The 14,476-nt window shown below is 39.0% G+C and overlaps 2 protein-coding genes across 2 annotated transcripts; one reads left to right on the top strand and one right to left on the bottom strand.

Moving 5' to 3' along the window:
* Positions 1 to 9,153: 9,153 nt before the first annotated feature.
* Positions 9,154 to 9,744, bottom strand: LOC103406279 (late embryogenesis abundant protein At1g64065-like). The gene has a single exon (XM_008345280.1). It carries the CDS (start codon positions 9,742 to 9,744, stop codon positions 9,154 to 9,156), a length of 591 nt encoding a protein of 196 aa, XP_008343502.1.
* Positions 9,745 to 11,058: 1,314 nt separating this feature from the next.
* Positions 11,059 to 11,691, top strand: LOC103406267 (late embryogenesis abundant protein At1g64065-like). Its single transcript, XM_008345270.3, has one exon. The coding sequence runs from the start codon at positions 11,059 to 11,061 to the stop codon at positions 11,689 to 11,691; it is 633 nt and encodes a 210-aa protein (XP_008343492.1).
* Positions 11,692 to 14,476: the final 2,785 nt, after the last annotated feature.

The following is a 14,476-nucleotide window of genomic DNA, read 5'->3' as shown; positions in this document are numbered from 1 at the left end:
TTAATTATTGTTTAGAATTTAATTACAATATTTATTAAAAATCTAAAAATTAGTATTTTTGGTTTTGGCCAAAAATATTATTTTTTTATTTTTTAATAAGGCTTTGCGCGACGTAGGCTGTGTTGCGCAAAGAGGCTTTGAACGACGAATATAGGCATGCGTCGCGCAAAGCCTGTTTGCGTAACACAGCCTACGTCGCGCAAAGCCTTTTTGCGCAACGTAGCCTACGTCGTGCAAACAGGCTTTGCGCGACGCATGCTCATATTCGTCGAGCAAAGCCTTTTGTCACTGCCTTTGCGCGGCGGTTTTCACGCGAAGAAGGTCCATTGTGCTAAGTTTTGCGCGACATTTTGGGACTTTGTGCGACGAAGGACCTACATTGCGCAAAGTGTTTTTGGTACTAGTGTCACCTTCGAATCGTATTTTTTTATGGCGCTCCGGTCAATAAAGTCCCGACACTTAGCGGAAAGCTTGGAGATGAAGGTGCTAAGAGCCATTATGAAGGACTCGAAGGAATTTCTGGATTCAAAAGAGTTTTTTTGGTTAAGAAGGGAGCTTTGAAGGATGATTTGAGAGTAAAATGTTTGAGAGTTTTGAAGGCGTAAAGGAAAAAAATAAAGGATTTTGAGTATTTATAGGGGTTTTGGGAGAAGGCATATCGTTTGATTTTGAAAAGAAAGGGTAAGAATAGTCGGATAGTTTTACAATCATCATGGAGATTCAAGAAATCCATATGAAGAGTCCAAGAAATTCGCAGATCGAGGCTGAGCGATGGCATGTGACGGCGAATTCAATGATGATGAGACGTTTGATTATGTGCACGACTAAAACAGACCTGAAAATTCGCAGTTCAAGGTTATAATGATGGTGTGTGGTAGGATTGTAGGGTTTGAGAGGACGTTTCAGTGTCAAGGACGAACGTGCCAAGAAGATGCCATGTGGCAGGGTGTCTGACAAAATTAAATCGTACGATCGTGCTTCATAAATGCGCCTGATGGGTGGAATATTTGAGACTTTTCATCATCCTTTAAAGATACCTTTAGAGTTTGATTTCACTTCTTTAAGGTCGAAATTCGGCTAAGGAGTTCTAGGCCCAAGACCTCAGAAGCGAAAAGGCAATGTTTGGGCCCAAAATAATATTATTGGGCCAAGCGTAGGTTCATGTTCGGCCCAAGGCTTTTCCAAACATACTTAGGCCATCCAATGGTCATAAGTCGCCCAGTCAAGTCGATCGAGTCCTATTGCAAGAAGGATTGGACTGGATAAGAGCGATTGGGTCGAGTCCTAGTATGAAAATGAGTTTTGATGGAATGAGGATACTGAGATTTGATAAGTGAATGCAACCACGTAAAGAGTTTGGTTCAAAGTCCTAATGGAGGTAGGATTGGCCGAGACATGGTTAGATTAGGATAAAGAATCCTAATTCGGGTATAGTTCTGGTTCGTCCATGATAAGGTTGGCTTCTATAAATACAAGACGATATACAGCGAGAAGGGCCTCTCCAATTCATCATACAAACTGCCCTGCGTAAACTCTCGCTCTACGCGAAACCTTTCAAACATCTTGAGATTTTTATTTTCTTTTTCACCAACACATCTTCAATTTGGATAAACAACACTGTTGCCGTAGAATCAGCCGACCGTGGAGCACCTTCAGTTTGGATAAACAACACTGCGTCGAGGCTGATTGGTTATCTATCTAAGTCTCAGCAAAGAAAGATTTTCAAGTTCTTGTTGGCAGAGGTCATCTCATTAGCCTTCTCGACGAAGTGAGGTGTTACAGGTTACCGAGTTGTTTTATGATTGGATACTCGCAAGTGGGATTTAGAGTTCGACATTCTAACGGTCGAACTACATTTACGATTAAGACGTACATTTTTTTTTAGTACTTGTGCGCATATAGTTTGGTGTCAATTCGGCGTGCTTATACTCTTATGAATATAATCACTATGACTGAATCCGGCACCGACGATTTGTGAACTTCGCAGAGCTAGTAGCCTTGTCTTCAGGCTCTAGAACAGGAAGGCCGAGACACGTTCCTTATTCGGTTGCTGTCGCAAGATTAATAAGTCAGCAGCACGCCCAATGCCACACAACACATTCTTCTCCCCAGCCGAGCTCGGTCAATGAGTTGGCACGTCCCGCACCTAATTGAAGGACTTAGTTAGCTCATTAGTTACTCGGCTTGTGGGTAACTCATTAGTTACTCGGCCTGTGGGCCATATCGGCTTGGTAAATTTTAGGGTCAACAGTGTTTAACACCATTTTTTTCTCTGCACTTCTCAATTTCTTTCTCGCCTTACAATTGTATAAATTAATGGAAAATCAATGAATAAAAACGATAGAAGGAGTGCAAAAGGATCTTGCTTGACCAATGAGATTAAAGAATAATAAATCCAAGTTTAAAAACATTAATTTGCCAATAATTAGATCCTACATCACGTTTTCACCTGTCCTTAATCAGAGGACTTGATCAATATACGTTTTTTTTAGTCAAAATGGTTGCTGAGATTTGCATAACTCCTCACTTTGATCCCTGAGATTTGACATCAATAGAAGTGGTCCCTGAGATTGTCTATCATCAATCATTTTGGTTATTCTGTGAAAAATCTCCATTAAATAAGAATAAAATGACAAAAATACCTTCAATTTTTTGTCAAATCATTTTGGCATATTGTTTGTTAAATTAAGGGTATTTTTATCATTTTGATCCTTATTTAACATAATTTTTCATGGAATGACCAAAATAATTGATGATGGACAATCTTAATGACCACTTATATTGGTTTCAAATCTTATAGACTAAAGTGAGGAGTTATGCAAATCTCAGTGACCATTTTGGCTAAAAAGTCATCAATACATTAACAGAATCTTCTATGGATATTTAATAAATATACTCCCTTGTCACGGTTAGAGAAAAAAACTAAAAGGTCCTCACGTCCCCAAATTAGTACTACGGTCTAGTGGTATTCCTCTTTACTTGTAAGTAAAAGGTCTTAGGTTGATTCTCAACAAAGACGAATTTGAACCACATAATTGCTAGTCTATTGTAAGACTTAACCCACTCCACTACACCTTTAGTGTAGATAATATCTTTGTTAAAAATAAAAAAAATAAAAAATCCCATGCGTTTGGTGTGTGCGATAAAATACTTCCATGAACGAAATCACATTTTCCAAGAAGTTCATTCGATGCACAACTTATTGAAAATAGGCCTAACTATCAAATTGGCCCATTGGTATTTTCATTGTGTTTCGGATCATGGTCATTAACGGTGATGAGTCTTACTGTGATGAAAGTTAAGACCCCCAAGGTTAGGCTAGGCAACATCAACGTCCAAGAGCTTAACTCCGTCCCAGCAACACCTTCATTCGACACTAGATTCACAACCCAAATCACAGTGAAGAACACAAATTTTGGTCCATTCAAGTATGATGCTGCAATTGTCACGTTTTTGTACCATGGAGCGACTCTCGGGCAGGTTTCTATTCCAAAGAGCAAGGCTGGAATGCGTTCCACCAAAAAGGCTGGAATGCATTTGATCTGTCATCAAAGACGCTCAAATGTTTGCAATGCAAGTGATCAGATCTGCGAGATCAATAGTAGTTCTTGATTTGTTATTGTTTCATTTTTTTGTCCTCTCTTGGGACTTCTTGTATTTTGTTGCAGAACTGTAATAGTATTGCTCTACTTGTTTAACCAATGAGGCCCCTGTTTTCCTTTTTTACTTTTATTTATTTCGTTTGATTGAATATAGAAACAGATGCATAACTTCTGTAGTATATATAGCAAGAATTCCTGACTTCATCAAATTGAATCCAATCATACAATTTTATTAGAATCAGAGAGTGAAATGAAGATTAAATGTTGAATAAAAGTATTTTTGGACCGCACAATCACGTTTGCCTTGTCGTCAAAGACGGTCCAAACTTACAACAACAACAACAACAACAACAACAACAAAGCCTTTTCCCACTAAGTGGGGTCGGCTATATGAATCCTAGAACGCCATTGCGCTCGGTTTTGTGTCATGTCCTCCGTTAGATCCAAGTACTCTAAGTCTTTTCTTAGAGTCTCTTCCAAAGTTTTCCTAGGTCTTCCTCTACCACTTCGGCCCTGAACCTCTGTCCAGTAGTGACATCTTCGAACCGGAGCGTCAGTAGGCCTTCTTTGCACATGTCCAAATCACCGGAACCGATTTTCTCTCATCTTTCCTTCAATTTCGGCTACTCCTACTTTACCTCGGATATCCTCATTCCCAATCTTATCCTTTCTCGTGTGCCTACACATCCCACGAAGCATCCTCATCTCCGCCACACCCATTTTTTGTACGTGTTGATGCTTCACCGCCCAACATTCTGTACCATACAACATCGCTGGCCTTATTGCCGTCCTATAAAATTTTCCCTTGAGCTTCAGTGACCTATGACGGTCACACAACACGCCGGATGCACTCTTACACTTCATCCATCCAGCTTGTATTCTATGGTTGAGATCTCCATCTAATTCTCTGTTCTCTTGCACGATAGATCTTAGGTAGCGAAAACGGTCGCTTTTTGTGATCTTCGCTAGATTGCTCCGGTCATTAGTATGGATAAGTATATAAATGGATAGAGATAGGAAAGCGAACACAAGATGTACGTGGTTCACCCAGATTGGCTACGTCCACGGAATAGAGGAGTTCTCATTAATTGTGAAGGGTTTACACAAGCACATAGGTTCAAGCTCTCCTTTAGTGAGTACAAGTGAATGATTTAGTACAAATGACATTAGGAAATATTGTGGGAGAATGATCTCGTAATCGCGAAACTTCTAAGTATCGGAGTGTGGTATCGTCTTGACGTGCCTTATCTGTCTCATAGGTAGATGGGGCATCTTCTCTGGAAGTACTCTTCCTCCATCCAGGGGTGGTATCTTTAACTGGTGGAGATGCACAAGGTAATGTATCAATTTCACTTGAAGCTTACTTGTAGTTTCAGGCTTGGTCAAGCGCGATACAAACCATGTAGTAGGAGTCCCCCAAGTCGCCGAGCTAAGGGATCTGCTGAAAGAGGTGACAGACAAGGTAAGCAATCATAGCTCCGGCTGATTGTTCACAGTCTCCCTATCTTGCAGGCAGCATGAAGGATAAAGAGAAGAAAATGAGAAGAGATGATATGGGATACTTTTGCTTTTGAAGAAGTAACTTTCCACAGGCTTATTCTTGAACTGAGCTGGAGGGTTTTCTGGTTTCCTCCAGAGTATAAGGCCGACTGAAGAATTTGAGGGTTAAAACAAGTCCATCAAATCTAGAGTACGTTCTACCCTGCTGATATGGGATACTTTTGCTTTGACAGAGTAATGGATGTATCGGCATGTGTGCTGTTACGCTTGTCTCCACATGCTTCCTTGTATCCTTCTCCCTTGCCCTATATGTTCCTCAGGCAGATGCGGTATCTTCCCTGGAAGCATAAGATGTTGAAGATGAGTACTCGAGAGCAATGTCAGGTAAGTAATCAGGTAAGGGGTTCCAGGCAGTCAGTTCTTGGCTGGAAGCTTGATTCCAAGTACTGACTGATTGCTCTCTTTCTCCTTGTCTTGCAGGTAAGAACAAGGTCAAAGGAAAAGACAGGGAAAAAGCATGATATGGGATACTCTTGCTTTTAACCCTGATGATATGAGATATTCTTGCTCTAGTATAGCTTGTTTGCAAAGGTATTATCGGGGGGAAAGAAAGCTGAATATTTCGAAAGGCTTCGTTGGGAGTGCCCTCTCAGATATGAGGAAGGGTTGAGCATTTTTGTAGGTCTGCCTGTCCGTTAGGGATGAAGGTCGACATATATAGGAGTCTCCTTAACAAGAAGTAGTAATGCTATTCCTTTACCCTACTTGGTCATAGCACGGTAGTGGGAACTGTCAGCTTCACATGTTTTAACGCTGTCAGAGCACTTTGAAAAAGTGGTTTGTGGTATCTGGAAAGCTGATGTTGCGTGTGAAGATTACAGACAGCTTTATCCAAGAAGATCCGGCTCTTGAAGTTGGGAAAGTGTTGCCTCTTCGGTTTTCGAACAAGCAATCCTATCGGGGATCTGGCTCTCGAGATTCGGAGAACGATGCCTCTTCGATTTTTGAGAAAGCAATCATGCTGGGGGTCTGGCTCTCGAGATTCGGAGAGCGATGTCTCTTCGATTTTTGAGAAAGTAATCATGTTGGGAGTCTGGCTCTCGAGATTCGGAGGGCGGTGCCTCTTCGATTTTGGAGCAAGCAATCTTGTTGGGAGTGTTTTCTCGAATGTGAGTAAAGGTTGGGCATGTTTGCTAGTCTACCTTGCCACGAAGCACAGGGGTTGACACACAGGGACTTTCCAATTATCAAGCAATGGTACTGTTCCTTTACCCTCTTCGATTTTTGAGAAAGTAGTCATGTTGGGAGTCTGGCTCTCGAGATTCGGAGGACGGTGCCTCTTCGATTTTGGAGCACGCAATCTTGTTGGGAGTGTTTTCTCGAATGTGATTAAAGGTTAGGCATGTTTGCTAGTCTACCTTGCCACGAAGCACAGAGGTTGACACACATAGACTTTCCAATTATCCAGCAGTGGTACTGTTCCTTTACCCTTGTGGGTAATAATATGGTAGCTAGACCTTCAAATTTTATGTGTCTAAATTTTATGTAGTGTGAGCTGCAAGCTTCACGTGTTCAACTTTGGCAGAGAACTGTGGTAAAGTTATCTGTGGTACCCATGAGCTAGTGTTGCGTATGGGAAGTGGGTGATTGAATAGTAAGACTCATGTGCTTTCTACTTCACCAGAAGTCTTCGACCGAATGCCCATAATTTCCACAAAGCTGAGTGTGCGTGTGACAGGTGCTGACAAGGCTGGAAAAGTAAGTGCCTCTTCGATTTCTAAGATCGGCCCTTGTGGTCTCTGAGCAGCCTAGCTTTTGAGAAAGCAAGCGCTTCTTCGATTTCTGAGATCGGCCTTCGTGGTCTTTGCGCAGCCCAGCTTTTGAGAAAGCAAACGCCTCTTCGATTTCTGAGATCGACCCTCGTGGTATCTGAGCAGCCTTGCTTTTGAGAAAGCAAACGCCTCTTCGATTTCTGAGCAGGCACCTCTTCGATTTCTGAAGCTCCGTCGAGTGCAGATTTTTATAGGGGCTGGCATTAAGTTCCAAAGCACACTTGAATCTCCACCAGTAGAAGCTCCATTCTTGCACTTCTAAGATCTTGATTTGTCTGACCTCTTCTCTCTTCAACACCTTTGAAAATGTCTGGCCCCTCCGACCGTCGTTTTGACTTGAACCTTGTTGAAGAGGCAGCGCCGCCTTCTCCTGACAACATATGGCGTCCATCATTCGTCTCCCCTACTAGTCCTCTTACCGTTGGGGATTCTGTGATGAAGAATGATATGACCGCTGCGGTGGTGGCCAGAAACCTTCTCACTCCCAAAGATAACAGACTACTTTCCAAACGGTCTGATGAGTTAGCTGTTAAGGATTCTCTGGCTCTCAGTGTTCAGTGTGCAGGTTCTGTGTCTAATATGGCCCAACGCCTATTTGCTCGAACCCGCCAAGTTGAATCATTAGCGGCTGAAGTGATGAGTCTCAAACAGGAGATTAGAGGGCTCAAGCATGAGAATAAACAGTTGCACCGGCTCGCACATGACTATGCTACAAACATGAAGAGGAAGCTTGACCAGATGAAATCAGACGTGATATATATTTGGATATATTTTGTGGACACTTTTGTCCATCTGCACACTCTGCTTCTTGATGTTTTTTTTATTCTCCTTTGATTTCTTCAATCTAAAAGGTAAAAAATAAACACAAGTGTGTCAGATGAAAAAAAAAATGTTCGAAACCACTCTTCTAATTATTTCTTTTATCCTAAAGTGTGTTCCCATAAGGTCCTTGATTTTTGGTTTCTGCTGCAATAAGGTCTTTATGACTTTCAAAATAACTTTAAAAAAGAAAAAGGATGACCAAATTAAACATAAAAGATAGACTTGTTTTGGCCAGTCTGAGTAGGGTTCTTGTTCGACCGGTCTCCCCTACTTCGAACTCCAAATTAAAGAATACGTTTCTGTTGGATCCGCTCTACTGGCCGCCGGTTTGAGCATTTTTTTGGGGTATACTAGTAAAAGAGGGAAGAAAAAGTATGATAGCACAATTTATGGTTGTGACTAAATGTAACCTACTTTTTTCCTAGTTTAACCAGTACACAGTTCAATGTAATACAATGAGTATAAACAACATTGTAACCACCACACGATAACAGTTGAATCTCAATACAAGGACACATTTAAGCTCAATGATCACTTATTTCTAATCCAAGTGCCAGCGAGTACCTCTGCAGCTTCAACTCTCCTCAGTCACCAAATCCATTGGGTATAAGCAATGAAATGTATGCAAATGGTTCTTAGATCATAAAATCAATGGATCGTCATTGAAAATAAAAGTTATTCTAAACAGACAAATGCAGAGAATGATTTGTGATGCTCTGATATTAAAAATAATACTCAGCTAGTTTGAAATCTCAATCAAGCAGTGAAATTTCTCTCAAATGGACTGCAGCTCAAAAGGTTTGTTTGATTAGAAGGATATATCATTGAAATATATGATTTCAAAATAGGCAATGCTTATCAATTTGGGAATACAAGAAGGAAGAATAGATTCGTACTTTCATGAGTTTTTCACAGAGATGAGACATTTTCTCTCGCCGGAATTGAGAGGACTTTCTCACTGTAGAATGAAGATTATGAAAAACGCAAAAGGAGCGTGCTAGAATGATGTTGCTCAAATCTAGCGGCAGCCACATTTGGGAACCATTAATTCTAAGGGAAGAAATGATATTTCACAAGTTAAACAGCAACCTTTAGCTTAACAAGTAAACAGTAACCATGAAATGGTCAAAAGTAAAACCGCGTAACAAGGGTAAAAATGAACACATCTACAAGGTTTTAAACTTAGAAAGCACCATATATTGAAGACAGGAAGAAAGAAAAAACTGACATAAATGCTTAAAAAAATTAATAAAAGAATATTGTATAAAATACAAATTCAAGGGTCGCATAAAGAATAACAAATCAACTTGTTCACTCGCAATTTCAATCCTAAAGATGTTACAGAAAGAATGCAGTTCAACTCCACCCTCCTGCACCAAGCTACTTAGTTTTTCTGATCACTTGCATTGCAAACTTTTAAGCGTCTTTGATGACAAATCAAATGCAATGGTGCAGTCCATGGTGGAAGACTTCTTCTTCTTCATTATAAACATAAGTTCAACCTTTCCAGTCAACTTAGCCGCGCTGTTGAGGGTCAACACCCCACTGCTCAATTCACTGCCAAGATTGGAACTGCTCAATGCACTTGAACTCAAGTTCACCTCGACTTCAATTTTTTTGGTGGAAAGCATTCCAGCCTTGCTCTTTGGAATAGAAACTTGCCCGACAGTCGCACCTTGGAACAAAAACGTGACAATGCCAGCATCATACTTGTATGGACCAAAATTTGTGTTCTTGACTTTGATTTGGGTTGTGAACTTAGTGTCAAATGAAGGCGATGCCGGGACGAAGTTGAGCTCTTGGACGTTGATGTTGCCTAGCCTGACCTTGGGGGTCTTAACTTTCATCACAGTAAGACTGATCACCGTTATGATCATGATCTGAAACACAATGAAGAAACCAATGTACATGGCTAATTTGATTCTCTTCTGGCGTTTCAGCTCGTCAGCGGACTGCAAAGATTCCGCATCATTTTGCTTCCAAGCCATGTTAATTTCCTTTCTTTTCTGATATGAAGGTGGAAACGATGATGGTTATCTGCTAGCTTTTGCTGGTTTCTTTTGTGGGATGAAAGCTTGGAAGTGGAGGGAGTTTGTGGAAATGATGGAAGGGGAGTAGTGTGTTATATACATAGAGGGTTAATGCTGTGTGGTACAAGCTTCTACGAAATGATCAAATAATGTAACCAAAACGCGCGTATAGGGTAGTGCTTTTGATATTTAGGATCAACCTAGACGGCTGTATGTAGGAAGAAGTCTTTTGTTTCACACAGCACATAAAGAAAAGGATATAAAATACAAAATAACACATGAGGTGCCCTTCTCTGTAAGACGTGTAGAGATCCAATTTTTCGTCTTCTAGGCAAAGTTGATATTAAAATGCTACCTGTACTTTAGTATTATGAGTTATGTGCTTTCTATTATATTAATCATATCAATCACATGTGGAACAAAATATTAGCTTGAATGTGAAATTAAGTTTCTTAGGCCTTGTTTTTTCTAGATTAGTTTGAAAACATCTTTCAGTCCTTGAGTTATAATTTGAGCACCCATTCCAATTTTTTCCCTAAGAAATAGAAAAAAGGAAAGTGTTTTTCGCCCTCCATTTTCTCCTATGCACCCATCAATTTTTTTTTTCTGCTATTGCATTTCTATATTTTTGTAGCCCTACGACTGAAAAAAAAAAAAAAAAAAAAACTAAAGAGTAACCAATAAATAAATGGGAGTTTTAACGAAAAGCCTACGATACTGTTCACTTTAACGAAAAATCACATTTTTACACTAAAAAATCAAACCTGATACTATTCACTTCACCCTTTATTTTGTTCTTATCATTAAAATTCAAAGTTTTCAAGCCTTTTCCATTAGTTTTCCTTAAATAAAAATCACAAAAAGATAAATTGAGTGTGAAAATCATCACCCTAGAAATATCATGCTTGACCAAGTTTATAAACAATAATGTCTACTATAATAGATGCTTCTGTTGATATTTTCATATTTTGTATGTCCATATAAGATGACCAGTAAAGCATAAAATAGATGCTTCACCAAAGTCACCCACCCATCATCTAGAAGTCAATAAGTTCACCCTTGGCCTTGGACGCGTTTGGCGCGTCTGCAATCAAATTATTCCCTTGAAACTCTCATTTTCCAGGAAGCTCATTCCCCTACACAACTTATTGAAAACAGGCCAAACTCCAAACGCTATATATAGCGCACGACTCTTCCATCATTTCCACAATATCCCTTCATTTCCAAGTTTCATCCCTGAAAACATACACCTCAACCAATCACAAGAAGAACATGGCCGAAAAGAACCAACAGGCATATCCTTTAGCACCAACAAATGGTTACACAAGAAGTGATGCAGAGTCTTTGGAATCCGTTGATGAGCTGAAACGCAAGAAGAGAATCAAGTTAGCCATTTACATTGGTATTTTCGTTCTGTTTCAGATCATGGTCATAACGGCAATGAGTCTCACTGTCATGAAAGTTAAAACCCCAAAAGTCAGGCTAGGCAACATCAACGTCCAAGAGCTCAACTCCGTCCCGGCATCGCCTTCATTCGACACCAAATTCACCACCCAAATCAGAGTAAAGAACACAAATTTTGGTCCATACAAGTTTGATGCAGCCATTGTCACGTTTTTGTACCAAGGTGCGACTGTCGGGCAAGTTTCTATTCCAAAGAGCAAGGCTGGAATGCTTTCCACCAAAAAAATTGACGTCGAGGTGAGCTTGAGTTCAAGTGCATTGAGCAGTTCCAATCTTGGCAGTGAATTGAGCAGTGGGGTGTTGACCCTCAACAGCGCGGCTAAGTTGACTGGAAAGGTTGAACTTATGTTTATAATGAAGAAGAAGAAGTCTTCCACCATGGACTGCACCATTGCATTTGATTTGTCATCAAAGACGCTTAAAAGTTTGCAGTGCAAATGATCAGACTTGCGTGATCAGTTTGAATTCTTGATTTGTTATTTTTTCATTTTTTTCATTCATTGTGACTTTATTGTATTTTCTGCAGAAATACAATATTATTGCTGTACTTGTATCTTAAAATGATGCCCTTTTTTTTTTTTTCTCCTTTCCTTTATTTTGTTTGCACTTACCATATTTTAGGCATATAAATAGAATAATTTCATAAGCCAGTAATATTACAATTTAATTCTTTACCGCTTGTGTGTCGTATGTCTTAGAAAACAAAATTTGGGCTTGCCACACACCCTCTTTGTTACTGGGTTTTACCCGGTTTGCTCATATTTTTTTATTTCGTTAATCTGGTCTTTTATTTCGGACTGGACTTCCTTATTTACTTTAGTTCAAATAACTTACAGTAAATAGAAGGCCCAAATCAATTAATCAAATATAAATGAAAAACAAATTAACATAAACAATTTATATTAAATTCAGCCTTCACCAATTTTATCCTTCGATATCATTGTATTGTGTGTGACCTTGTAGATTCCAACTAATGCTGACAGTGGATAATTGGATTAGTCAAATTTTACATAGTTAGAAATCATTCTAATTCAAGCTTGTAGGAATATCCACAAGCTGAATGGTAACATCTACTAATGGCTTTTGGTTGCCCAGATTAGTTAGAAATGTTTGAAGTCTACTATATTCCGATCATATATTTTAGAGCATGAAATATTTATCAAAACTCTAAGCATGAATATGGTCACCATGATGCATCTCATGTATGTTGCTTTGGCCAAAAACTACTTCTGGAGATAGATCGTCAATGGGCTACTAGAAAATATATCAACCTTCATGATACCTAGAATGTGACAAATTCCTATTTGTGCATTCATGTATCTCCATGTTAATACACATGTTTGAAACCTCACTCTATAGGGCTCCATTATTGTTTGAGAGCTTCTAGGTGAGACTAAAGATCAAATTTATTAAAACGACATAACTAGTGATGCCTTTGGTCTAAGTAGTAGCAGTATCCATATAACGTAGAAGTGTGGTATATTTGACAAGTAGGTAGTCTTCTATTCATAGACTTTTATGGTTGGTCAATGTCCAGTGAACTCGATCTCATAGACGAGCACTTTTATGACAAGTAGATATGATCTTCGTACCTCATCTCTCATATTAGCATCATAATCTATCATTTGAATTCTTAATCCAGGATCCGCTTGAAGATTACCCAAAACATCATCTAACTGACTTTGTCTTGAACTTGGAGTTCTTGAACTACCAACAGTATTTGAACTATCAACATTATTCGAACTACCCGAACCCGATGATGACTTTCTCTTAAAAAACCGTTCCATAATAATTCTACATATACAAAATATTCAAAATAAATACTCACAATATAAACAAACCATCAACATAATCAAAATAAATATGAATTGGATTTCAATTAAATTAAATATATTCTACATATACAAAATAATGAAAATAAAAACTCACAATTTACACAAACCATCAACATAATCAAAATAAATATGAATTGGATTTCAATTAAATTAAATATATTCTACATATACAAAATAATGAAAATAAAAACTCACAATATAAACAAACCATCAACATAATCAAAATAAATATGAATTGGATTTCAATTAAATTAAAGATATTCTACATATACAAAATAATGAAAATAAAAACTCACAATATAAACAAACCATCAATATAATCAAAATAAATATGAATTGAATTTCAATTAAATTAAATATATTCTACATATACAAAATAATGAAAATAAAAACTCACAATGTAATCAAATCACCAATATAATCAAAATAAATATGAATTAGGTTTCAATTAAATTAAATATATCATACATTATACATAGGGTTTAGAACTTACTTGAATTGTGAAATTTCACAATAACAAAGTCAATGAGCAAATATAAAGAGAGTTGACACGGCACCACCACCACCATAGCGCAGCACCTCAATGGCGGCAGCAAGGGAGGAGATGGAGTTGAGGGTTTGTGGGGGGATTGAGTTTGGAACTTAGGGTTGGAGGAGGAGAAAACAAAAGAAAATTGGGGGTTTTGGAATGGGGGAGTCGGATCTGTGAAAGAAGAATAGAACTGCCTTTTTTTTTCTTTTTAGACCTGGCCCAAAACGACGTCGTTTTGGCCAGGTCATTTAAAAAAAATTCCTTGGGCCAAAATGACGCGTTTTGCCCAGGTTGTTTTTAAAAAAAAAAGGCCCGCGCAGCCTCCTCTTTCTTCTTCAACCTACAAGGTTGCCTTCTTTCTTCTTTCAAACATTCCGTCGAACAAGTGGTGTGTAGCTCCAAGAGGTTGCACCAGCAGCTTTAAGGGGTAGAACCAGCAGCTCCAAGGGACCTCTAAGGTTATTTCCATGGCTTCCAAGGGGTCGTGCGACCCCATTGACCCCACTGTGGCTCTGCCTTTGGACGTGGCTTAACCGTGACCACATAAAACATGAGGGCACAAGAAGGGCATCGAAAGTGGAAGGCAGACAATCCTTGTCCATCTCATTGGCCTCCAACAAAGTCTTCCTCTCATGCTTTTCATGTTGAGTGGAGTTATCAGATAACTTGTCAATACGGAGGTCCTCATCCATATGGAACACTAACTTTTCAATAGTTAAGACATAACGAAGATTGCAGAGCCAATCTTGAAAGTTTGAACCAATAAGCCCGAGGATCCTTTTACTGGGGATCTTAAGGATCTTGTGATCATGATCGTTCATCGTATATCGTGCGGTCAGTTTTCATTAGGTACTATTTA

This window comes from Malus domestica, chromosome 06 (assembly GCF_042453785.1).
Source record: "Malus domestica chromosome 06, GDT2T_hap1".
NCBI classification, from domain to species: domain Eukaryota; kingdom Viridiplantae; phylum Streptophyta; class Magnoliopsida; order Rosales; family Rosaceae; genus Malus; species Malus domestica.
The sequence above is the reverse complement of the archived record's forward strand: the minus strand, read 5'-3'. Positions and strand labels throughout refer to the sequence as shown.

Coding starts and splice junctions, on each gene's coding strand:
- LOC103406279 (XM_008345280.1), bottom strand. CDS start 9,744: ATGGCTTGGAAGCAAAATGATGCGGAATCTTTGCAGTCCGCTGACGAG.
- LOC103406267 (XM_008345270.3), top strand. CDS start 11,059: ATGGCCGAAAAGAACCAACAGGCATATCCTTTAGCACCAACAAATGGT.